Source organism: Ascaphus truei, chromosome 2, assembly GCF_040206685.1.
Source record: "Ascaphus truei isolate aAscTru1 chromosome 2, aAscTru1.hap1, whole genome shotgun sequence".
Lineage (NCBI taxonomy): Eukaryota > Metazoa > Chordata > Amphibia > Anura > Ascaphidae > Ascaphus > Ascaphus truei.
This window is the reverse complement of record NC_134484.1, coordinates 94,499,208-94,526,465: the sequence shown is the minus strand read 5'-3', so window position 1 is coordinate 94,526,465 and position 27,258 is coordinate 94,499,208. Positions and strand designations below refer to the sequence as shown.

At 40.6% G+C, this 27,258-nt stretch overlaps 1 protein-coding gene across 15 annotated transcripts in view; it reads right to left on the bottom strand.

The window, feature by feature from the left end:
• STAU2 (staufen double-stranded RNA binding protein 2) overlaps positions 1–27,258 on the bottom strand; it is a 414,157-nt gene that overhangs the window by 324,771 nt on the left and 62,128 nt on the right. For all 15 annotated transcript variants that reach the window (XR_012797298.1, XM_075583378.1, XM_075583368.1 and 12 more), the window contains one exon: positions 23,519–23,654. Coding sequence is in view for 14 of the 15 variants with exons in the window: in XM_075583378.1 (XP_075439493.1) it covers positions 23,519–23,654 (136 nt within the window). In the remaining variant the exon portion in view is untranslated. The remainder of the gene's footprint in view (positions 1–23,518; positions 23,655–27,258) is intronic.

The window sequence follows — 27,258 nt, the reverse complement described above, 5'->3', positions numbered from 1 at the left end:
GTATAATTTATAAATATATAATTCTTTATTATTCTTTATTAAATAATAATTATTCATTAATCAATAATGATGTATTAATAATAATTCATTATTAATCATTCTTTATGATTAATTATGTATGATTAATAAGTATGATTATTAATTATTATTAACAGTTAATTAACTAATTAATAATTATTACTAAATACTTAATAATAATTATTAATACTTACTTATTAATGAAACATATTAATACTTACTAATTATTAATAATTAGTAAGTTTTAATAATTGTTATTAATAATTAAGTATTAATAATTACTTAATAATTATTAGCACCCAATTAGTAATAATAATTATTAATACTTAATTATTAACAACAATTATTAATACTTACTAATTATTAATAGTTACTAAGTATTAATAAGTTTTATTAATAATTAAGTATTAATAATTATTATTACTAATTGGGTATTAATAATTATTAGGTATTAGTAATACTTATTAATTAGTCAAAATTATTAATTGTTAATGATAATTAATAATCATACTTATTAATCATAATATAATTAATAATAATAGTATTATTAATTAATAATTATTAAAAAATAATTATTAATAATACTTAATACATAATTATTAATTAATTATTAATTAGTTAATTAACTGCTAATAATAATTAATCATCATACTTATTAATAATACATAATTAATCATAAAGAATGATTAATAATGAATTATTATTAATACATCATTATTGATTAATGAATAATTATTACTTAATAAAGAATAATAAAGAATTATATATTTATAAATTATACAACATAATTGAAATAATAATTTATTAAAAAAGTTAATTATAAGGAGTTAGCGTCTCTTCTATGGGTAAAAAAGGGGAACAGACAAACAGCCTATAGAGCCCACCCAGTTTTACTGCACTCTCTAGACATCTGGGATAAGAACTGCAAACACAGGCAAATCTCCTCCATCCCCTCACCCCTAACACCCATTGGAGCCAATCCCGAATTTACACCAGCTCACAACTCAAATATTTTTAAGCAATGGGATGAGAAAGGGCTCTCTAGGTTAGGAGACATGCAACGGGGAGGGAAAGTTAAATCATTCATGGGAATAAGAGAGGAATATAACATCCCAACCACACAAATATACCAATACATACAACTGGCCCACTATGTTTCCTCAATCCAACCAAGCGACACTTGGAATAGGCCACTCACCAACTTTGAGAGCCTATACCAAAGAGGTCACTACAATAAAGGAACGATTGCCCAACTCTATCAGGTACTTTTAAAACAATATGACGACCAAACAAACAAAAACATTCTAGACTGGGAACACGACATAGGAAACCCCCTGGAGGAAGAGGACTGGGCAGAAATCCACGAAAGGACAGCTAAAGCTTCCCGATGCTCCCTAATCAGGGAAACCAACCTGAAAGTCCTACACAGATAGTATTACACACCAGCCCGCCTCCATTCCTTTCTCCCGCTAACCTCCCCCATGTGCTGGCGCAACTGCGGCCAAATAGGCACATTTAAACATATATGGTGGACCTGCCCCAAAATTATTCTATTCTGGGGAAGAGTTAGACGCCTAATAGAAGAAGCAACAGGGGTAGAGCTAACATGGGACATAGAAACAGTGCTCTTATTAAAACCGACAGACGGACTTGAGAGAAAAATAGATTTCTTGATAACGCAGATCCTCTCCGCAGCCAAAAACCTAATAGCAAGACATTGGAAAAAGAACGACCCACCCCCGATCAATGAGGTACTGCACAAAATAAACTACATAATGACGATGGAGAGACTTACAAGCCTAATACACGACAGACACAACTCCTTCCTGACAATATGGGACCCCTGGGAGACCTACATATGGAAGAACCCAATAGGAACCATAAGATAGTAAGGAAACCAGTAATAACTACTAAAGGTTAGGTAGAACTAGACCTAGCATAGGATGTGACAAGTATCATAGAATGTTTGCTTCTTGCATGAAGCCAGTGATGGATGCTACCCCACTGCCCTACCCCCCCCCCCCCCACCCCATAACCCTTTTATTTTCTGTAAATTAAAAGGGACTACAAGAAAAAAGTGGTGAAAAAAGCCTTCTCATCTGTAGACACCATTTAAAAGAACACTTTAATTAGTATGAATAAAAATATCAAGAATGAAGGTACGGGTGAAATCCTTCCATTTATCACACAGTACAAAGGCATGGCGCCAGATATTACTAGGATTTTCAATAAGTATTGGGGCATCTTACAGAGGGATCCCACTTTGAAGTTGGTTTTGCCAACCAAACCTCAAATTGTTTACAAAAGGGCTAAAAATGTAAAGTCATCACTGGCACCCAACTGCCCTATCAGTGGTCCGGGGCAACGAGAGTCTATGTGGCTCACAGACCCGAAGGGCTACTATATTGCACCAAATGTATAGGGTGCACTTTTAGCCCAAAATGCAAACAATTTAGGTCAAATGTCAACGGCAAACTTTATGACATTAACACTTTCATAAATTATCAAACTAATTCCTGTGTGTACCTGCTCGAATGCCCATGCGGGTTGCAGTATGTGGGTAGAACGGGGAGACCACTAAAAAGAAGGTTTGTCTCTAACCATTTTAGGATTAAGCATGGTCAAAAACCGGATGGGCTTATCTGTAAGGGCATTGATTGCCCGAAAGTCGATTGGAGAGGGGGTAACAGGTTAAATGTGATATCCAGACGCAAAAGTTTCTGGATATTCACATTGAAGACCCTGTCACCCAATGGATTGAAAATAGAATTCGATCTAGCATATTTTCTCAAAGATTGATAAAACCAGAATGTGATAATATGGTTTATTAGGGTTATCATTACCATGTAAGTTTTAGACTAAATCTAGTTGTCATTTCATACTTCTGTATCCAATTCAGTCCACCATGGGTTAAATGTGCAGACAGCAGGAGCGATTCACTTAACCCCAGGATCTGTGGTAAAAAAGTATCCTTGTGAGTTTCCCTTATACACATTCAAAGTAAGTATTGCAGTGAGAGATACAATTGTCATTGCATTTATATAGATGCAATTGTCATTTTTAATGATAGACATATTTTTAAGTGTTCACACTCCATTAATTAGAATGGAGGGGTTAATTAACCTTTTAGGGTATAAATAGTGATTGGGATTCCACAATCCCGTGGAAATTACCAGTAGCGTCACGAAACGCGTAGGGAGGAGCCTATTCTACTGCCGGTCACTGTGTAGCGTGCAGTGTCTTGGAACACAGCAGTGACGTCATCAGCGAGGGCGCCAGGACCCACGACTCTGAAGAGAGCGAGGAGAATGCTCACCGATCACTGCTGAAAGCTAGGGACCTGTATACAAGCTGTGGACAGCATTCGTATATTGTTTTTATAACAACGAGACCATGTAAGTGTGTTACGTTGCACATGTCATTTTAATTAAAGAGATTTGCAGTTCTGCACCATCCTTTCTCTATCTGTTACTTTCTCTAGGGAATTGATCCGGTGCTTATTGCGGGAACTTACCTAGCGAATCGGCACCACGTGGGGTTCGTGGAGCTCACAGAGGGAGGACGTCGGTGAAAGCAGTTTCTCTCAATTGAAAGTACCAAGACTATTTCTTGTAAGTAGACAATCACTTACAACATCAGTGAAAGTTTCCATTAGTCCTATGTACTGCGCAATGGTGTGTCCCTTTTTCTGTTTTATATACTAGGAAGATTTCCATTTACAAGTAGTAACAACTACCCTACATCTGAGGATTGGACTGTCTTATGGACTCAATTCCCCTGTGGACATTTGTTTGGACAGTGGTAAAGTGGTTCATCTACCATTTTTTCTAAATGCGCCGGGGATCACGTTATTGCCCTTTGTATAGATAAGTTTTTATACCATAGATTAAGTGTGCAGACAATTGGGTACTCTCTCTCCCACTACTTTGTAGTTAAATTATTATTTCCCTTAGTGCACCTTCCTTGCTTAAATTGGGGTTGAGCGGTTACCACCAGCTTTCTGTTTGTAGCCATTAACAAGACTAAAAAGTTTAAAGTAAATTACGAATGCATGGTTCATTTTGGACACACTATCTTCCCCTCATGCTCAATACTTCAACGACACAATATTTTTATTGAACAAAACAACCAAGTCTTAATTTTATTCTGACCTGTGTTTGCTTGTTGCAAGTCCCTTTGTCAAATAAATGCCAATTCTCTATCACCATAGCCATTGCAGCAGTAAGAGCTATCTGAAATAGGCCACTTCAGCCTATGCCATCTGCCAAAGATTAGAAATTGACTTCTATTTGGTACTTTTGAAGACACGGTGTCATACAAGCAGTGACAGACCGCTTAAAGCTTGATTAGCTAGAGCATGCTCATAATGAGCATAATATGCAAGATAATATTTCCCATACTCACCGGTATTATCACAAACGGTTTACAATTATTAAGTTAACATGTCAACTTTTGTTTTTCTAGTTTAAAATAAAACAGGTATAAAATCTAACAGATAAGATCTTAGGAATGTGCTCTAAAAACATTCACAATGCATCAAACATTTGCAGCCTTTTTTGTGCTGGCAGGATAACTTTAGTTTGGATAGCGATAGCTAAAAAGTTTGACAGCTTAAAGCGGTCGGGTCACAGAGCTGTACACTCTCACCTCTTTCTCTTTATAAAACAGCTTTGGTTCTTACATTACTCTATTATTAGTAGTGTGTTTCATTAACAAGGTTCAAACATATTCCGCAGAATAGTACAACGACATAAAAGCCGGGCTAATAATATATAACACATAAAATCATAGCGCCTTTTGATAGTATTGGAACTGGGTACAGATATGGATGAGAGAGAAGTATAGTAGCTGATAATAAACTCAATATTACTCAACCTAAACAAACAAGCAAACAACATATATGACAACAAGGAAAAAGGATAGGAATGGGAATGGTAAACACTGGGGAAAAAACACAAGGAATAAGGCCAAAAGATGCAAACAAATAAATAAAATAAACCTGAGAAGATAATAAAAAACACTGGAACAACCGAGCAGCTATCCACATGAAACAATCACCTTCAACGATTCTTCTATAAAACAAAAAGGGACAGTGCGGGCACCATAGTGTAAAATAGTACAGGTTTATTAATCACGAGCAAAAATAAAAATACTCACAGAAATGAGATAGGACTTGCGCATCAAACAAGAACACCCATGGTCACTCTGTTAGTCAGGAACAGCAGTCTCATGGCTGCAGCGTGTATATCTCTCACTGTACCGCCGGGTATCTCCAGCGTGATGTGCGTCCACTTCAACAGCCCCCCGGCTAGAACAGCTCACGCTCCTTTCGTTCCGCAGCACCACAGTTCCCTTCCATTCCAGAAAAAGCTCAATGAGCTAAACACCTGGTGCTTGTAGAGAGCGCCCTTACGCGTTTCGTCGCGAGTGTAAGGGCGACTTCATCAGAGGAACCGATGTTCAATACACCACTTTGAAATTCATCCCGTGTGTGCTGTCTCTCCTTACTGGACCATCATCTGGTAATATATACCTTTATTATCTTCTATGGGACTAGCATCTGGAGTTTTCTCTATACATGTGTGTGCCGGCTGCTGTGACAAATTATATATATATATATATATATATATATATATATATATATATATATATATATATATATATATATATAAATATATATATATATAAATATATATATATATTACAAAAAAACACAAAAGGCGCAAATCAGAGACAAAGGTGCACCACCTTGAGAAAGGTCCCACTGGGGGACCGAAACGTCGTTTTTTGTGTCTTCTATCAAATATAGAACATTTTTGATTTACTTACCTGCGTGCTGTCCCTTGATGTCGTGTTGCAACCGGTATCGTATGGTCTATATATATATATATATATATATATATATATATATCCAAAGAGAATGACCTAGGCGCAAATGGAGACAAGAAAAAACAAACATAGGGTAGTATGTTCTAACAAATAAATCGCCAGAAGGTATAATATGCACTCACAGCGTATAGGATAATATCAAGCCTTGTATCCACTCTGGGATCTGGAACAATTAAATGATGAGTCTGGAACAGCTGGTCATCCACAGCAATTGCAATCTCGAGCAAAGGTACCGGTACTTAAAGGTAGGTGCTGTCCGGTTTCACATATAGAGAGTTCTTTCTGTTTTCCCACGAAGAGTTCTCAATCTTCCTCCGGTCACCCACGTCTCCTGGGGACGCTCCGTGCCACGTGACGACGTGGTGACGTCACTCCCTCTCGCGAGAGTTCGTCCGGTGGGCTGTGGGAGCGGGGCCTCAATCCTCTGCGCTGCTAGTCTTCCTGCAGGCAAATAGTGGGACAAGACGTGGTTTACAGACAGTGAACACAGTGTATTCAGCAGGAGTAGCAGCAGACAGCAGCCAAGAGGTGCCGGTGGCCGTTTGTCCCACTATTTGCCTGCAGGAAGACTAGCAGCGCAGAGGATTGAGGCCCCGCTCCCACAGCCCACCGGACGAACTCTCGCGAGAGGGAGTGACGTCACCACGTCGTCACGTGGCACGGAGCGTCCCCAGGAGACGTGGGTGACCGGAGGAAGATTGAGAACTCTTCGTGGGAAAACAGAAAGAACTCTCTATATGTGAAACCGGACAGCACCTACCTTTAAGTACCGGTACCTTTGCTCGAGATTGCAATTGCTGTGGATGACCAGCTGTTCCAGACTCATCATTTAATTGTTCCAGATCCCAGAGTGGATACAAGGCTTGATATTATCCTATACGTTGTGAGTGCATATTATACCTTCTGGCGATTTATTTGTTAGAACATACTACCCTATGTTTGTTTTTTCTTGTCTCCATTTGCGCCTAGGTCATTCTCTTTGGAAATTTTCGTTACCAGCCCGTGGAGCGGTAGACCTTTTGGCTGCAGACTGAGTCAGGGAAAGTTAGACTGTAAGGGTATATACCCTCCATTACATGTGGTAATTATTCTATTTACTAATTTCAGTGTGGTTGCGCTCATTGTATTTCTGTCTTTTATATATATATATATAAATATATATATATATTACAAAAAAACACAAAAGCCGCAAATCAGAGACAAAGGTGCATGGATATACAACACCTGAAGGATAAATACGTGAACAAGTCCTATATTTGATTTCCACAACGAGATCTACCTATAGATGAAAAAGATATCAATATGGTGAAGTACGTTTATGAATAAAAATATTGCGCAAGCAACAGAGGCTACTTACAATGTAGAAGAAATAACAGGCACATCAGTAAAATGCTTTCAGATCGCTGCATCAAAGCGGCTGATAATCTCAGGAACCGCTCACTCCGTCTGTGTGCTCGGACGCAGAAGCTTCACTGCTCAGCTGTAATCAGCAGTTGCGCGGGTCCTCTGATAGTGACGTCACTCCCCTAAACGGGAATACCGCTGGCTCCGTTCACTCGGTGAGATTAGCCACAGGGCTCAATTCCGAAATTGATAGAACAGTCCCAATAGCCTTTAAATAAGGCTTTGCAGCAAATAGAAAGACAGTTAAAAGTCCTGAATATAACAGAAAATAGGGAGATCTACTGAGAGACCCTCACCAGTATTTTCCACTGCAGGGTCATTTGATGACGCGTTGCCATGGCGAAGCAGTGTCAACTAACGCCATGGGTCATGTGACACGACCCCGCAGCGTCATTTGACGCCATGTTGCCATGGCGACGCATCACACCAAGCCGTCTGAATCAACGTAAGTGAGTTGGGGAAGAGCACAAGGCCTTTGTGACCGCCGCGCCCCCTCAAAAAAATAGCGTGCAACCCTACACTAGAAGGTACAAGGCATGAGTACCACTACATTTTAATTACACTTCTACACTATCCTCATCTTTTTTATTTGTACATACACAGCAAACTCAAAACCCAAACCCACTACATTAAACAATATTGGGCTGAATGAGCGGCTCAGTGAGTAAAGACACTGACTGGCACTGAGTTTTAAGCAGGGGAACCTGGTTCAATTCCCAGTGTCAGCAGCTCCTTGTGACCTTCAACAAGTCACTTTATCTCCTTGTGCCTCAGGCACCAAAAACATAGATTGTAAGCTCTTCGGGGCAGGGACAGTGTCTCTGTAAAGCGCTACGCAAAACTTGCAGCGCTATACAAGAACAAAAAATTGGGACAAGCACTCCTAAATCCTTTTCCATCAAGGATTCACCTAATTTTTCCGCATTAACTTTGTAAGTCCCCTGTTTATTCTTTTTTCTCAAATGCATAACCTTACATTTATCTGTATTAAACTTCATCTGCCATTTACCTGTCAATGTTTCAGTCTTTCCAAGTCCTTCTGGAGAGCAACAACAACCTGCTCTGATTTTACTACCTTACACAATGTAGTGTCATCAGTAAAGATGGAAACTTTGCTCTCTATGCCAACCTCAAGGTCATTAATAAATACAGCGGTGAGAAAGTTTGCGAACCCCAATGATAATTACGGAAAGTCCATAGTTCTTTTCATGATAACTTTTTTTTAATCAAAACCAGTCTTTGCTAAAATATCCAATAGGGTTTTAATTAACCAATTCCATGTACTTTGAAACAAAATGAATTAAACAAACAATGAGTAATTAAGAGTCAGGGTAAGTGAAACCCTGGTTTTATCAGCGAAATTAAAGTTTGGGGGCCCCATCCCATATAAAAATCAGAAAATTTTAAGTTTGGTCTTCACAATACAGGTGTGTGGAAATACGTCATGCCACTATCAAACAAAATCTCTGAGGACCTCAGAAAAGCAGCTATTGATGCTCATCAGTCTTGAAAGGGTTACAAAACCATTTCTAAGGATTTGTGGCAGCACCAATCCACTGTTAGCCAAAATGGTGAAAGTTCAAAACTACAGTCACTCTAACCGAGAGTGGTCGTCCTACCAAATTCTCCCCAAGACCAAACTGGTAAATCATCCTGGAAGTCACAAAGAACCCACAGTAACATCCAAGGATCTGCAGGCCACTCTGCCTTGGCTACTGTGAGTGTTCATGACTCAACTATCGGATAAAATAATGAACAAGAATGGTGTTCATGGAAGGATAGCCAGGAGGAAATCAGGTCTCTCTAAAAAAGAACATTGCTGCCTGTATGAAGTTCGCCAAAGAGCACAAGACTTCTGGAACAATGTTCTCTGGACAGACGAGTGATAGGTGAAAATTTTTGGTCTCAATAAGAAACGTTATGTTTGGCGAAAACCAAAACAGTTTGTTCAAAGAGATGAACTACATCCCAACATTCAAGCATGGTTGTGGGAGTGTGATGGTTTGGAGCTGCTTTCCTACCTCAAGACCTGGACTGATTGCTTTATTGACACAACCATGAGTTCTGCATTGTATAGGAAGATTCTAGAGGAGAATGTCAGGCCATCCGTCCATGAACTGAAGCTGAAAGGAAAGTGGGTCATTCAGCAAGACAATTAACTAAACATACAAGCAAATCTACAAAGGAATCGCTGCAAAAGAAGAAATTCCACATTTTAGAATGGCCTAGTGAAGATCCGGACCTAAGCCCCATCGAAATGTTGTGACAGGACAGGAAGTGTGCTGTCCATGTAAGGAAGCCCTCAAATGTCACTGAGTTGAAGCAGTTCTGTAAGGAGGAATGGGTCAAAATTCCTCAAAACCGTTGTGAGAAACTGACCAGCAGTTACAGGAAACACTTTGTTGAAGTCATTGCAACTCAAGGGGCTGCCACCAGTTACTGAATCTAAAGGTTCACATACTTTTTCACACATGGATGTTGAATGTTGAATCATTTGTGGATAAATAAATGTTGAAAAAGTATCATGTTTTGTGTCATTTGTTTGATCAGGTTATCTTTACCTATTATTAGGACTTAGAATAAGATCTAATAACATTTTAGGTTTGAAAAATGTGAAAATCCTAAGGGGTTCACAAACTTTTTCTCGCCACCAAGTTAAAAAGCAGGGTTTCCAGTACCGATCCTTGAGGTACCCCACTCACAACTTTAGCCAAATCTGAAAATGTTCTCTTTATGACAACTCTATGTTGTCTATATTTCAATCCAGTTTTCAATCAAGGTACAAATATTTAAACTTCCTTTATTTTGTACACTAACCTCTTGTGTGGAACCGTATCACAAGCCTTTGTAAAAGCTAAGTAGACCACAACAACTGCATTACCCTGGTCTGAAATTCCAACTTACCTCCTCAAAGAAACTAATAGGGTTAGTTTGGTGCGAGCAATCCTTCATAAATCCATACTGACTATTACCAATCATTTTGGTATTCATTAGGTATTCCTGAATATTATCCTGTACTAAACCTTCAAGTAGCTTCCCAAGTATTGATGTTAGGCTTACAGGTCTGTAAGAAACAGAAAAAAAGACAAACACACAACTCTTATAGTGTATAGTAGGTTATAAAATGATGTATATTTTGGTAAAGGTGAGTATCACACGTACAAAATAGCAGTTCTTTAAAACTTATCATATGGCATATTAACAGGGGTTATCTCAACACCATCTACAGCTGGTCCCCACGGGCGGCGCAGAGGTATCACATTGCAAGACTCCGATCAGGACGGCGGTAGCAGAGAAGGTAGCTGGGAACTTCCAATCGGTCTGCTCGCGATGTTGAGTTTAAGCGGGAATGCAACCAGTAAGCCGGCATAGCACTCAGCAAGTGGTCCTCACGAGCGGTGGCTGATGACATCACCAGAGCATCACTGGAGCAACCACACGGCAAAACAGCAAAGGAGAATTGTAACTGTGAGTGACCATCAATAAACATACTCAAATGTAAAACCCTATGTCTCTTACAATTGGACAAGAATGGAGGGGGGGGGAGAGGATATCAGGCAAATCAAACGAGAGTCAAACACTTCACATAGCTGATTCTAAACTGCAATTAATAGAGTAAAAAACCCATGCAATTATTTAATAATCAATATAAAACGTATACATATATATATGACAAATGGAATATGATAATACAGCAAAAATGCTGAAACGAGAGACATAGTTAAGTCATTGGAATAATATGATAAAAAGTGCAACGATATGTAAACATAGAATACTCGTCATTAAGTGCGATTTCCATTGGCCAGCTCATATTTCCTGCTTTGCCGGCATCCTGCACCTAAGCATGCCACCTCCTTTGATTGGGTAACACCAGGTGAGCCCCCGGCTCATGATTGGTGGTTGGGGACAAACCCCCTCTCTGATTGTCGCCAGTCTGTCTTTCATCTTAGACACAGCCCAGAGACTGGCTGACCAGAGAACCAAAAGCATCCTTGGGCTTGAGTCGGTGAAGCAATGGCGGGCTTTTTGAAAGTGCTCATCTCCAAATAGCAGAGCGCTCGGCACAGAGTTGCCGGAGGAAAAGCCTGGCCGAACTGAGGCCAAGTCATGTATTTCGCGGCCAAGTTCTGAAAATAGAACGTAGCGGGGAGAACCGAGTACCGAGTGTTCCTGGACTTGCAGCAGACAGGGTAAGCCTTCCTGAAGTGGGCGCCCTGCACCTAGTTGAGGCTAGTGACTCACCCCAGACGGTATGTATTTACTGTATTATTGCACTTTATGTAAATCTGCGGGCTTGCCCAAATAAATGCAATTTATTCAATAATCTTGTCTTGCCTAGTGAATTGATCCCAGAAGGTATAAAGGTGTTAAAAGTACTGGTCCCCCGTGACAAAGTGCACCAAAGAAATCATATTGGAATGCAAATTATGCAATACTGTAAATGTGAAATATTTTAAAAAATGTGAAAAATGCAAAGAAAATTCTTGCAACAAATATGATTCAACAAATTTTGGCCTAAAGAGTGGAAGGGGTAGAGCAGAAAAGATAACAACAGGAGACTGAAATTCAATATAGAGACCATATATCAATTTCTTAATTTAATCCTAATGGGACCAAGGTTTGCAATTTTATAGATCAAAAAACTTTATAGGAACAATCTGTATGCCTTTATAATGCATCAGTGTGGAATTCTGATGGTGATATATTTTGAAATGTCGGGAAACACTATGTTTTTCATACCCAATCTTTATATCTCCCTTCTCGACTACTGTAACCTACTGCTGTCCGGCCTCTCACCTGTCTCCCCTACAATCTATCCAAAATACTGCTGCTAGAATCACTCTACTCTTTCCAAAATCTCTCAGCGTCTCCACTGCTGAAATCCCTCTCCTGGCTTCCTATCAAATCCCGTATCACACACTCAATTCTCTTCCTCACTTTTAAAACTTTACACTCTTCTGCTCTTCCTTACATCTCAGCCCTAATTTCTCGCTATACACCATCCTCACTCCTGCGTTCTGCTCAAGGATGTCTTCTCTCTACCCATTTTGTATCTAAAGCCCTCTCCCGCCTTAAACCTTAAACTCACTGACTGCCCCACACCTCTGGAATGCCCTTCCCCAAAATACCCGACTAGCACCCTCTCTATCCACCTTTAAGACCCAACTTAAAACACACTTGCTTAAGGAAGCATATGAGTAGCTCCTTGGCTGATAATTAACACCTCATACATTCACCTTGGCCCTTTGCAGACGCACTTACCAGAACGCCCTAACACTGTCTCTGTTCATTCTTCCTACCAACAATTAAGATTGTAAGCTCTTCGAAGCAGGGACTCCTTTTCCTAAATGTTACTTTTATGTCTGAAGCATTTCTCCCCTTTATGTGTTATTTATATTATTTATATGATAGTCCGTATATTATTGCTGGGATGCGCAATGTACATTAATGGTGCTTTATAAATAAAGACATACATACATACATACTGTACATCCTGGCATGCTCCAGGATTCTTCTCCTCAAAGGTCTCTTGGACCTACCAATGTTTTGGAGGTCAAAAGGTCACTCACAAGATCACAATCGGGTAATTACAGACTTTGAAACAAAAGTGAACAAGTGGTGGAAATTAATATATAAATATATTTTATTTTACACAATCTTATAATTAAGGCTGTGAGAGTCTGCTGCTATCAAAAAAGATATATCCAAATCAAGTGATTTAATTCTAAAGAGAACCGCAAAATACATAAACACTAGGGTAAAATGTCCAAAAAGTGCACTCAAATAATTCATATTGGAATGCAAATGATGCAATACTTTAAATGTGAAAAATGCAAAAAAAAATCCCTTTTTAAATATTGGCACCACGTTTGCTTTACGCCAACCTTGTGGGGTACTGAGCCTGTGAAAATGGAGTCCATGAATATTAAATGTAATGGTTTGGCTATTACTGAACTTAGCTCCTTACCAACTCTTGGATGTATGCCATCGGGGCCAGGTGCTTTATTTACTTAAATTTTATCAAGCCGCCTCAGTTGCACTTGCTCTTTAATATAGAGGCTGTGGCTTCCTTCTGTGGCACTATTTTTGCAATTAATTCTTCCCTGGTACTGTAAATACAAAGGGAAATAATTTGTTTACTACCTCTGCTTTTTCCTTATTGCCAATCATTTGCCTGCCCACCTCACACTGAAAGGGTCCTATATTTTATTTTCTAATCTTTTTGTTGTTAAGGTACTTAAAAAAAAAAAAAAAAAAAAAAACACTTTATAGGGTTGATCTTACTTTCTCTGCTACTCCAGAGAACACACCTGGACAACAAACGAAAAGAGGTGCATTCCAACACTTGTTAACTGTAAGTGGTGTTTCAGCAACAAGTGTGTGCTGCAGAGTTCTAGTATTTTATTTATTTATAATTTATTTATTTATAAAATATTTTTACCAGGAAGTAATACATTTAGTTACCTCTCATTTTCAAGTATGTCCTGGGCACAGAGTAAAACAAATAATTCATGGTTACAAGTACAGTTACATAAATGAGCAGGGTATACATTATATACAAGACATTGCGTGCACAGTTAAAGAAAATATATATTATGAGTGCATGAAACAGTTACAGACCAGGTTAAAATGTGAGACAGCCTTAGATTTGAAAGAACTTAAATGTGGTGGATGTGAGAGTCTCTGGTAGGTTGTTCCAGTTTTCGGGTGCACGGTAGGAGAAGGAGGAACGTCCGGATACTTTGTTGAGCCTTGGGACCATGAACAGTCTTTTGGAGTCTGATCTCAGGTGATAAGTGCTGCAAGTGGTAGGGGTGAGGAGCTTGTTCAGGTAGCTGGGTAGCTTGACTCCAGTACTCTGAAATCATATCGATTCTCAACATTTTGTGCAATCATATCTACAGTATATCACACAGGCATGTTTTTTTTATTAGATGTACAATGGCCTACACGAAATCAAGTAACATCATTAATAACTCCAGCTGCCGTGATTTTGGGACACATTGCCAAAACCATTTCACCAAGTTTAAACTGTTCTTCCTATTTTCACAATCCAGCATAAGGCCGCGTTTATAGTGCCGGCGACGCGACCAATGACGTCACCGTCGCCACTGGCGAAAGTTAAACTTTAGTTTTAAGCGACGTCGCTGGCGACAAGGCCAGTGACGTCACCAAGGAGGAGGGCAGCACTCTGTGATTGGTTTAGAGACAGTCACATGTGGCGACTGTCTCTAAAAAAAAATAAAATTTAACGGGCTTCAAAATTTTTGGTCGCTCTGTCGCTGTCACACTTACTATAAGCGCATGCGACGGATTCAATTGATTTGTTTTGGAGAGACGTTGCGTCGCCGTCCCCAGGCACTATAAGCGCAGCCTAAGATATCATTCAAATTATTATGCTCCGGTGTAATTCATCTGGGGAAGAGCAACTGTTTCTTTTACAATCATTTTAGTAAACAAATACTTTATGAAGCAGGTCTACTATGCAGGTACCTGCAATATACAATTTTCGATAGTTCTCACATAGGGAGCAAAACAGTAGAAAGGTTTATATTACACAGTATCACATGTGCATTCTATGCACGGGGATGAGGTTCTAAGGCAGGGTTTGTCAAACCAGTGATCCCAGGCAAATAAGGCTAAAGCCTCGTGCAAGGTGACGGTGAGCGGCCGCTCGCGCTGCCTGCTGTGAAACACATTGCTGCAATGTGTGGCCATACGCATACGCAGCGGGGTCATGTGACATCCCGTAACCCTGCGGTGTCATTTAATGCCACGTTGCCATGGCGACGCATCGCTAAAGCCGTCAAGGTAAATGAGTTACAGAGGCCTCGTGCGGTCCCCGGCATTTCATTTAAATGTTTGGGGAAGAGCGCGGAGCCTCTGTAACTGCCGCGCCCCACCAAAAATATCTTGCGCCCCCCCCCCCCCTGATCTAAGTGATAAGTGAATAACAGTGCCAGAGAAAGGTTAGACAAAGAGCCCCATTATCTTTACTATAGTACAAATATATTATTTTCATGCAGCAATTTACCTTTTTCGTGCAAATGGTTAAGTCTTCATTTTGTCCACGATCAAGAAAGCATTATTACTAGAGAAATATACCTCTCCCAGTGTGTACAGGGGTTTGAATTTACAAGTTATAGAGCTAATCCAAGACTGCAAATGTAATTTTTTTTAAATATAAGATTGAAGCAGGGGGTATCCGGAGTTGAACCCCGTTAATTTCAGCTCCACGATCCCCTACTTCCCGAGATAGTTACCTCAGAATTAAGTGGCGGTAACAGCTCTGCTCGGCTACGATGGTACACAATATGGCCGCTGTTTAAAGATCTCGGGGGTCCTATTGGCCCATGTATCTAGGGTTGCCAGGTGTCCGGTTTTGAATCGGACAGCCTAGTATTTTGCCCCTGCGTTCGGTATACAATGAAAGGTAATACCGGACATGTATGTGTCTGGTATTTTCTCTCTCCGAACGCAGGGTGGCTGCAGAGGGGGGGATGGGCGGGAGTGGATGTGGAAGGGGGGCAGTGGATGCGGAAGGGAGGCAGTGGATGCGGGGGGGCCGGTCAGAGCAGTTGCCGCCATGCTTGGCTCTCCCCCGCTGCAGACTTCTCTCTACCTGTCTGTCCCACGCCGAGGTGTCTGATGCTGACGCGTGCCGGTCCTCTCTCACACGCTGGCGCTCTCCGGAAGCTGAGCCCAGTTGACTTCCGACACGTGAGCATCAGTCAGAGGACCCGGCGTCCGTCAGCATCAGACACCTCGGCGTTGGGACAGACAGGGAGAGAGAAGCCTGCAGCGGGGGAGAGCCAGGCATGGCGGCAACTGCTCTGACCAGCCGCCGGTATTTTTTATATGTATTGGGGAGGTGGGGGTATATTTTATATGTATTGGGGAGGTGGGGGTATTTTTTATATGTATTAGGGAGGTGGGGGTCTGTTTATATGTATTGGGGTGGTGGGGGTATTTTATATATGTATTGGGAGGTGGGGGTATGTTTATATGTATTGGGTGGTGGGGGTATGTTTATATGTATTGGGGTGGTGGGGGTATTTTGTATATGTATTGGGGTGGTGGGGGTATTTTATATATGTATTGGGAGGTGGGGGTATGTTTATATGTATTGGGTGGTGGGGGTATGTTTATATGTATTGGGGTGGTGGGGGTATTTTGTATATGTATTGGGGTGGTGGGGGTATTTTGAATATGTATTGGGAGGTGGGGGTATGTTTATATGTATTGGGAGGTGGGGGTGTTTTTATATGTATTGGGGAGGTGGGGGTATTTTTTATATGTATTGGGGAGGTGGGGGTATTTTTTATATGTATTGGGGAGGTGGGGGTATGTATATATGTATTGAGGTGGTGGGGGTATTTTGTATATGTATTGGGGTGGTGGGGGTATTTTGTATATGTATTGGTGAAGTGGGGGGATTTTGTATATGTATTGGTGAAGTGGGGGAATTTTGTATATGTATTGGTGAAGTGGGGGAATTTTGTATATGTATTGGTGAAGTGGGGGGATTTTGTATATGTATTGGTGAAGTGGGGGTATTTTATTGGAATTGTACTTCACCTCACTGACGGTTATCCAATACTGTGTACCTCTAATTCGCCTTACCTTGGGGATCTTTTAAATTATTCACTGTACATATATTCACTTGCGTCGTCGTTTATTATTAAAAATTTATTGTTTTTCATACTGTGTAATTGATTCCTTCAATACTTTACCAATCTCGTCAGGTTTTTTTTCTTGGTTATATTGCTATATAAGTAGTTAATTATCTGCTTTACATTGCTACAATAGAAATATTAAGATTTCATGATTAGTTAAGTCTCAATATATTTCTACATCTAGAGTGCAGCGTAAGGGATCTAGTGTAGGCTTAATGCTGTACACTTGTTGATTTATACCTTTGGTTTAACCCTTTTATTGCCCTTTCTGACAGAGAAACCTACAGCTGGACCTAACCTATGAGTACAGGCAGCCAATGTGTTACCTCAAGGTTCTAGTAGCTGTATTAGTCCTGGAGAAATGTACGTTCTGATACCTTTTGGGGGATCAACAATTGGGATTCTTCATCGTGTACAGAGTTCTGTAAAAATCTGTACACTATTATTTAATCTATAAAGAACCTTCATTTTGGTATCACAACCTACAATGGATCTTGTATAGTCACAAAACACATAGGTAAAAAGATTATAGCAGCCACCCGATCAAGGAGCTTGACCAAGAGTCACATCTGATGCATTTTTTTTTATACCAGTGAGCAAACACCAAGGAAAATGGAGTCCAGTTCAATGTAGACCTGACTTAATGCAAGCTAAGTTCCTAAGTTCCTAAGACTTGCTGCCCCAGCCATTGCCAAACCAATTGCTTCCATAGTCAACTCTATTCTGTCTGCAGGCCATATCCCTATGGCTTGTTATATAGTAGGCGCTGGTGCGCGTCCGGTGTTGCGCAGGCACGTTTAGTTGTTAGGGTGCAAGCGGTGACGTACGCGGTTAGGGGGCGTGAGTTTGACGTCACAGCGTTAGGCCGCACTGTGATTGGTTCGCGGCGTGGCAGCTGCATGAAAATACAATTTTATTGTAATTTCCCTGGTCTGCCGCACCACCGCTCACGGCCGTGCGTGCACGCGTCCCTAGTATAGAAACATCTGGCTAACACAGCCAGTTATAATTGGCGCGCGTGCGCATGGTAGCGCACGTGCGTGCACTATATTACATGCCTAAGACCTGGAAAACTGCCAGAGTTGTCCCAATCTTCAAAAGTGGGGACAAAAACACTGTGTTCACTCCCAATTAAACGACTACTATACCATGACAAATGTCCCTAGCCAGTTCTAATCTGGCTTTCACCCCAAACACTCCACGTAACTACCCTGCTAAATGTTTGCAATGAAATCCAGTGTGGAATGTAACAGGGACAACTCACTGGTGCAATATTCCTAGATTTTGCAAAGGCTTTTGATACTGTTGATCATGTTATCATGCTTAACACCAGTGCTCTGGAATATGGAAGCATGCTTTAAACAGGAACAAATCCTCCCTAAGTCTGCTGGTTAGAAAGTGTATCGCACAGCAGATGCTAATGCCAATTATCGACTATGGGGAGATAGTATATGGCTCAGCATCCGAAACCCACCTTGGAAAACTTGATGCCCTCTACAATTCAATATGCCGTTTTGTTCTCTAATACAACTACAATACACATCACTGCGAAATGCTCAAAGAAATAGATTGGTCATCACTTGAGTCTAGGCGTAAAGTTCATCTCTCCTGTCTTGCCTTCAAATACTTTCTGGGTAAGTTACCCGTCTATATGAACAAGCTCCTCACTCCTACCACATGCAGCACTTATCTGAGATCTGTCTCCAAAAGACTGTTCATGGTCCCAAGGTTCAGCAAAGAATCCAGCCGCTCCTCCTCCTCTTACCGTGCACCCCAAAACTGGAACAATCTACTGGAGACTCTCACAGCCGACACCTGTCTAAGTTCTTTCAAAACTAAAGCTGCCTCACATTTTAATCTGGTCTGTAACTGTTACATATGTCTATAATATATATTATCTCTAACTGTGCATGCAATGTCTTGTATATAATGTATTCCCTTTTCACTTATGTAACTATGTATTATTTGTCATCTGAACTCTAAGCCCAGGATATACTTGAAAACGAGAGGTAACTCTCAATGTATTACTTCCTGGTAAAACATTTTATAAATAAATAAATCTCAATGCAAAGGACAGTGCTATAAATCCTGCAATACTATGGGACCTGAGCTTAAAAACCAGGACAGCAAATCTGGAGTGAGTGAACATTTCTTGGAAGCAAGACTATACACACAAGGCATATCACAAATACAAATTAGAAACCTGGGAAACACTCTGGTCTCAAATATTAATGCAGCACGGTTTAATGCTGCTCCTATAGCAGCACCTAGTGGCAAGATTAAGAACGTCCGGAAAATAGTATTACAATGTTAAATCTATGTTTTGTGCTTTATGAAAAAGGAAAATGTATAGGGTCGTGGACACTATAAGAAAAGATACAAAATGTAAGATGTCGGTTTCATTTATCTTGTATGGATAAAAACGGATGCCAAAATAGAGGTAAATGCCTTACTGGTCAATTCTGATATTGAAAAGTACATGTACTGTACATATAAAAAGCCCTAGGGGCCGATTCTACATGTGCTATAGCGGTCAATCATGTTCTAAACTCTTTGCAAATATCTGCATTTCTTGAGAAAAATAAAGAGAAATATGTTTGCGAAAGAATATGAACTGAATCTGAGCATAATGTTATATAGCAAGAGCTAACTCATCAGCTATGCCATTTGCAGTCCTGATTAATCTGACGGTTCTCTGAGCATGCACTATAACAGGGAATCATGCCCTGGTGACTTGTCCACTCCGAGCAGTAGTTGCGGTGCAGTTGTGTTCAGCATCTTCCCACTGTATGTATGTTATTATATGCGGAGGTTATACTCAGGCCACCAGGAGCTAGTAAAACGGTCTGAGACCTCCTGGCCCAGCACGCCCCCTGGCCTGCACAAAGAGGTTGAGATCTGTTGGTCAGCAAGATCTACATCCTCACGATCAGTGTCGAAACCCAGTCACGCAGTAATCATCATCAATTGACTCCACCAGTCAGACTCATCATTTTTGCTGTCATTTTGCCAGTATTGCAAACTTTTCTACTCATCCGGTAGGTATCAGTTCAGAACAATAGCAGCATATAGAATGTGTACTGTAACAGATCAGTCACTATTAAATATTACTGTATCTTCAAATTAGGAAATGGAACACAATTTTAAGGTACAATATGACTGAATGCTCTCAAAAGAGGACTATAAAAATATATTTACCTGAGTGATTAATAGGTAATCCTTTCACCGATAAATTTATTGTCTAACTAATGTAACAATTACATATCCAATCTATAATTCTACATACAGAATTAGAATTATTCCTGACAGGTGAAATTAAAAGCTTTTGTGAAACCAATAGAGAAATAAAATCAATTTCAACATTGTGAAAAGTTTTTATAACTGTTATTTTTTATGAAGCGCGGAAAGGAGTATTGATTGTTTTAAAAATGATATTGTTACATATGTTGGTGTGAAAGCCTTCAGTTTTGTTTTCTTTATTTGCTTAGCCCTTACTTATGCTCAGCCCATCCATGGGTACGGTCAATTACATATCAACAAAAAAGTTTAAACTGGTCCTTGCAGTGTAATCTGGATGAATTGTTAATAGCCTTGACACCTGCATGTCTACTGTATTTCGCAAACATGGATACAAAAAAAAAAAAAATCAGGATAATACACACTAGCATAACATCCTACAGGGTGAAAAAATAAGATCTCAAAGAATCGTACGTATTCCCCACGCATGACCTGCACAGAAGTCGAACATTCACAAGATATCAGAACATCTGGCACATGAAATGGGGGGTTTGGAGCAAAGCTGCAGATTTATCCAGCAATATCTCACTTTGCATGATGCCTCCTAGTGGTGATCAGGTCAAAGGCAGGAATATATATACAGGCCACATCGGAGGCTGTGGCCACGCTGCCACTGAGCTCGCTCATGCTTGGAGAGCGGTGACATCACCAGCTCTCCAAGCATGAGCGATCGGTGTCCTGCAACATTTTAAGAGCAGGAGTGGGGGGCATGGCTATTACGGGAGGGGGCGTGTAATTGGCTGTATGGGGGCTGTCTCTGTGTCTGTCTGTCTCTCTGTGTGTGTGTCTCTCTCTGTGTGCGTCTTTGTGTGTGTGTCTCTCTCTGTGTCTCTTTGCTCTTTGTGTGTGTGTGTGTGTGTGTGTCTCTCTCTCTGTCTCCATTTTCTCTCTCCCACCCTTCCCTCCCCCATTGCTCTCTCTCCCCTCCCATTGCTCTCTCTCTCCCCCTCATTGCTCTCGCTCTCCCCCCCATTGCTCTCCCTTCCCCCCCATCGCTCTCTCTCCCCATTGCTCTCTCTCTCCCCCCCATTGCTCTCTCGCGCCCACCCTGCGCCCTCTCTGCCCCGGCCCCTCCTCTCTCGCCCCCCATTCCCTCCTCTCTCTCCCCCCTTCTCTCCCTCCCCCCTTCTCTCTCCCCACCTTCCCTCCCCCCCTTCCCTCTCTCTCTCTCCCCCCTTCTCTCCCTCCCCCCTTCTCTCTCCCCACCTTCCCTCTCTCCCCACCCCCCCTTGCTCTCTCTTCCGCCCCCCTCCGCACTCACTGTTTGCCCCCCCTCATTCTGGTTACCCTCCCTCACTCTGTTTGCCCCTCTCTCTGTCCGTTTGCCCCCCCTCTCAGTCGTTTGCCCCCCCCCTCTCAGTCCGTTTGCCCCCCCCCCTCTCAGTCCGTTTGCCCCCCCTCTCAGTCCATTTGCCCCCCCTCTCAGTCCGTTTGCCCCCCCCTCTCAGTCCGTTTGCCCCCCCCCCCCATCTCAGTCCGTTTGCCCCCCCCCCCCTTTCCACTTCTCCCTGCTAAATTCAGTGTTTGTGTTTTGTGTGACAGACCCTGCTCTGAGCAAGAAAGTATACCTCGGCTGTCTCCCCAAGCTCAAAGCGCGCGCGCACAGCGTGGGAGCGGATGTGAGGATCTACATTTCAGAAGGTAAGCGCGCCAAGCGCTAAGTGCGGACCGCGCCAGAGGGGACTCAGACTAGCACATTTTTATTGTATTATTATTTCACACCTATGCTGTATACCATATCACAGAATATTGATTTTCTTATAAAATGTGCTACTTTGACATGTGCCTGGAGTTCCCAAAACAGTGATATTGTTTCTTTAAGAAGCAAATAAAAATAACTTTCCTTAAATAATGACAAAATAATATTACTTGTACATTTATTACAAGGGTTCGTTAAAAAATGTAATCTTTCAACTTTTTTTGTATATCTTAAATAAATGTCGTTTGGGCCTTGTCTTTTGTTAAAAGGCAACATAATACGGCATGTTAAAAAGCTGTTACAACATGTTGAACTTTGCATAGTTTGCAATGTGAGCTTATCAGTGTCTCACTAGCTACAGTCATTAACTTTAGTGCAGTACTCTATGGCGTATACAGTATTAGCAAACGAGCATGTTGCCCATTAACGCCTATTGAAAATACTATATCACTATATCGCTCCTACTCATCCATTCATAAATGAATATGATAACATTTGAAATTGTCCTAACGTTCTATGTCCTTACAAAACCTTATATGTAGAAAACAGGGACCCCCAAATATAGAAGACGCTGCCTGCCCAGAAGTCAAAAACCCACTACAGCCTCCACTAGGGGAAAACTCCTTTTAGCTGTTACCAAGAGGTAGGCCAGTGGAGGCAACAATACACAGTTTTTTTTTTTTTCAGGCACAACAATGTTCGTGCATCTTCATTATACAATTCCACTCTAAACAGGACATCACTCGTAGTGGCGATACTTAGTTTAGCCAGGAGTCAAAAATATGGTCTGTTGCTTACTGAATTTGAAATTAGAAATGCTCACAAAGTGCACCGAATCAAAAAAAATACTCTGATACACAAATATATGAAGCGAAGAATAGTAAAACTGTTGCTGAGAGAGCATATCTGGAAAAAAAAGTGTTAATATCGGCTCAGAAATGCAGTGACATACAAAATCTATTACTTACCTTCTATGATGCAATTAATAAGGAATTGGTGTGATTAAAGGCATACAGAGTGTTTGCTCCTCTATTTCACAAAAAATATTGAATATTTTGTTTGTGAGGTTTTGCTGTCAGAACGCATTCCTTTACATTCAAGTGCAGTAAACCAGAACATAATAACAACAACTTTCAACTTGGACAGAAGAGATGAACAAAATATTCATTTGAAATCTTAAAATTAGCTCATTTTGGAAAGTCACAAACACTAACCTAAAATCAACTTGGATTTGGGGTGATATTTGAGGATTTGTGGATTTGTGGATTTTTCTTCAAGCCTCACAAAATTTGGCGTTTTTCGTTATGAGTTTTGCAATACTTCACAACTTTCACAATACTCCTGGAGAACTTGGATGGAGTGAAAAAATACACTTTTGTGACTTAACAAATTTCCAAAAAGAAATCGCCCAACCTTTTCCTATTGCCCAAGTGATATGTGATGTTTTTCTGGTTCATTTTGTCAATGTTCATGGACATATATAGAAAAATTCATGCAAAACGTACAAGTACTGCAGAAACTAAAACATTCTAACCTCTGATTATACATCCCCCGATAATTGTAGTTAGTTTGGTGGTTTGGTAGTGGTTTTGGATCTAACGGCCTGTAGATGGCAGGCTCTCCTCTCTTCATGGCAAGACCATTCAGCTCAACTGTTGGCGTTATACTACCTGTGAAGACATGGTATAGAGAATTAGACTTCAACAACACTGTGTAAAGGATGCGATACTAAAAGCAACGGAGCTTTGTGTCTGGCAGATTAGCAATAGTACAAACCAATACAGTTCCTAACGGAGGTGGCTGATTTTGTAATAGCAAAACAAAGGCAGCTGTAGGAAACGTACAGTAGTTCTCCATCTTCCTAATTCTGAATCTGTCTTTTTAAGCAGAAGGTGGCTAAGAATGTAATAAGAGAAAATAGTGCAGTCAGTAAAGAAGGGGGACAAAACATTTATTAGGTATAAAGGAGAAAAACAAAAAGGAGGAATAGAGAGAGATCATGCAGAGCACTGCTTTCCAGACTTTTTTTTTCTTTCAATTGTGTACCTCCTGCTAGAATATATTTGTCCCGCGATCCCCTAAATTATGAATTGTATTGTTTACAGACTATTGCTGTTTAACAGATACCAGGCAGTATAGTGTCTTGAGCTCATTAGAACACACGCTTAATAAGGTGGTAGAACAGTCAATTACTGCGGGAGCTTCTAAAGTCAAGCCCCACAATGCCTTACAGCTGTGGATGCAAAGCATTGTGGGGAGCGACTTTGGAAACTCCTGCTGTTATTGAGTGGGTAAGATCTTTCCACGTTATTTTTCATGTGATTATCATATATGGATGAGTACCAGTACTTATTATTTTTCCTCCAATGAGGTTACATCAAGGTGATATCCAGCATTATTGATTGTTCCCTTCAGAAGTGATTTTGTATTTGGATTGGTCACTCACAGATCACATATCAGTTTATACCCACTCCGTAGTATAGACTGTTATAGGAGTCCTACATTTGAATTTATGGATATTATTGCGTGAAAGTTTCACCATCTTTGGAGCACCCATCTTTCATATATTCTGAACGTTGTACCACATTATTTGGGTTTGCTCATTGAGGAGAAATCTTTTTCTACAATTAAGTATTTATTGTGAAGGGAGTAGGTGTGTTTTTCTGGTCTAGTACCATAGCCTATGGGCTGGGAATTATCCAAGGACATTCATACGTACTTGTGCTGAATAAATAGAACCTTAATTTTATACCACCTGACTCCCTGGCAGCGCGCTGTTTTATCTCTTTTTCTCTGTTATTGATACCACCCCTCGCTACGGTGCAGTTTGGGGCTTATGTATGTAGTCCCCATACGGGCTCAGAAACTCACTTTACTGCCTGGGATCCACCATTAAATATTTGGGGGGGGTGGCAAGCCCCTTGAAGACACCTCACAAACTCCCTATTGGGAATCCCGTGATGTAGATGGAAACAAAAAGTATAGAAGACAACCTTAATCAGTTTTGCACAGCAGAAGGTGAAAGGGGCCACAGTTTGGGAACAAGAATATAAATATGATAGGAGGTGGACAAAGGTTCATTTACAGATATACGAACTTGCAGAGATTTAGTTCTCATGTGTTTTGATCGAAAGTCTTACAAATTCTAAAGCGTGAAAATTTTGCGCAAAACATTTTAGCATTAAAGGTTCCCATGAAACTGTCCAACATTCATTATTTCACTCCTGAAGCTGCACAATTCCTGCCCTGGGACCTCAAAATAAAAACATTTGTTATGGTTTTAATATTTACCCCATTAATATGCATCTTTTATTGGGAGGTATCTGGGCAGGGGTGCTCCTACACTTACTGCAAAACTGAAGATAAATTTTGCCAGCTCTAGAAGCACAGCAGCATTAGCAGTGGTAGAAACACCAGTTACTTTTGCTGGTATTAATAGCAGCAGCAGTACTGTGACCGCACCCAATGTGTGAGCTTCAGCAGGCTATTTCGACAGCTGTTCAGCAAATGTTAGGGGAACCGTTTGTGGCCGAGTTGTACTTGTCGAAGATCATTATTCCACTTTTTATAACTTAACTATTTGGAAAAAGCTTTGGCCTAGATGGAGGAAGTCAGTATGAGCATTTGTTGGCTTCTTCTAAGCTGGAGAGTGAGATTCTGGCAGGACCACTTTTGCCAGAAGCAGCATCTCGGTCCCATCATCTTAAATTGATTCCATCTCGCTAATGTCAATGAGTGTTGATGCTTTCTCTGCCCAAGTACATCTGTTGTTTTTACAGATGTGTGAGCAGGAAATGCAGCAGCAAGTGTTGTCTGCAGATGTAAGTCAGGGTGGTGACAGTGTTGCTGGGCCAGGGCCAAAATCTAGTCTATTGTGGAGCCCAATAACAGGCTTTGAATCATTGTCTTCCACTGAGGAGCCTCCCGTGAAAGTGTAGGTGGATGAACATGGTGGTTCATCTTGCAAATGTCAGTGTGGTAGGCCTCAGTTTGGTGTTCCATTCTGCTCCCCGAGCTTGCAGACATCATAAACAATTCCTGCACTCCTACCAATTGGGATAAAAAATATTAGTGACATTTTTACATTTAGAATCTAAGTCTGTGTAACAAAGGAGCCATTTGGTTGGATCTTTTGATCAAAACATGATTCAAGCCTGCCAACCTCGTCATCATCATATGGGTGTAGTCATACACCCAGAGGAACCACCTCCTTGGTGTAGGAATTGTTTGAATTACCACACCATGGCACACAGCCGAGATGGGAGATCAAAATAGAGTAAGCAGCAGTCGGACAGAGTCCAGTGCCACTGAACATGCTTTGTATCCATTTGTGTACTGTAGCTGTCTGTAATGGAGCAATGCGTGTGCTGTGTGCGTTGTTAGTAGGGGTGAGGTACTTCAGCACGAGCAGACATGGCTCAACAGCGAGTAATTGAGGCTGCGGTAACCCCGAGTGTTTTTTTCTTTGGAGCGGTCATGACATGAGTTGACTAGCATGAGAAAAGATGTATACTATTGTAGTTACTAACACTGGTAGCAACTTGGCCATTTTGTCGTTTGGGATTGTAGCATGATTCACCACTCTTTATTTTTTAATAAATGATGTAGGACGTTACACATCATTCTCAAACATACAAATCCTCATGTTGTTTCCCCCATGGCCTCTTCCTCTGATATGTCTAAAGCATGGCTGCTTCTGCTGTGCAGTGTTTTTGTTGCAACGTCTCAACCATTCTCAGTTATTTTTCTTTCTTCTTTTTTTTATTTTTGTGACAAAGCTGCAGACCAAGCAATATCCTAAGTGTATTATTTTTAATAAATCAGGTCTGTATTATGAGAAAACATTTGCATTAAAAATTTTTTTTTTTTTTAATGTATTATAATGTATTATAAAGTAACAAACATGTTTCGTTTCTATAGCAACCATTTACAAAGTCACAGCCCCTTACTCTTCTCAAACAGGCTCTGGCACACCCTTTTTTGAGCCCTGCCCACTCTCTAGCAATGCACCAATTGTATCTAGTTTGCATCTTTGGTCCTCTTCTGCTGCACTGACAACCATTTGTGAACCCCCAACTTAGCTAATTACGTATTGTGTGGATTGTATTAATTCACATATTAAAGGGGGATGTATTTATTTTAATCAATTTAAAACGGCAGTTGCTTTAAAAGAAAAACAAATTATTCTATTTTTTTATTTTTGCCATATTGGCAAAATCATGTTAGAAGTTAGATCTGGCTACTGCAATACATTTCTTTCACAATTTGTTGGTG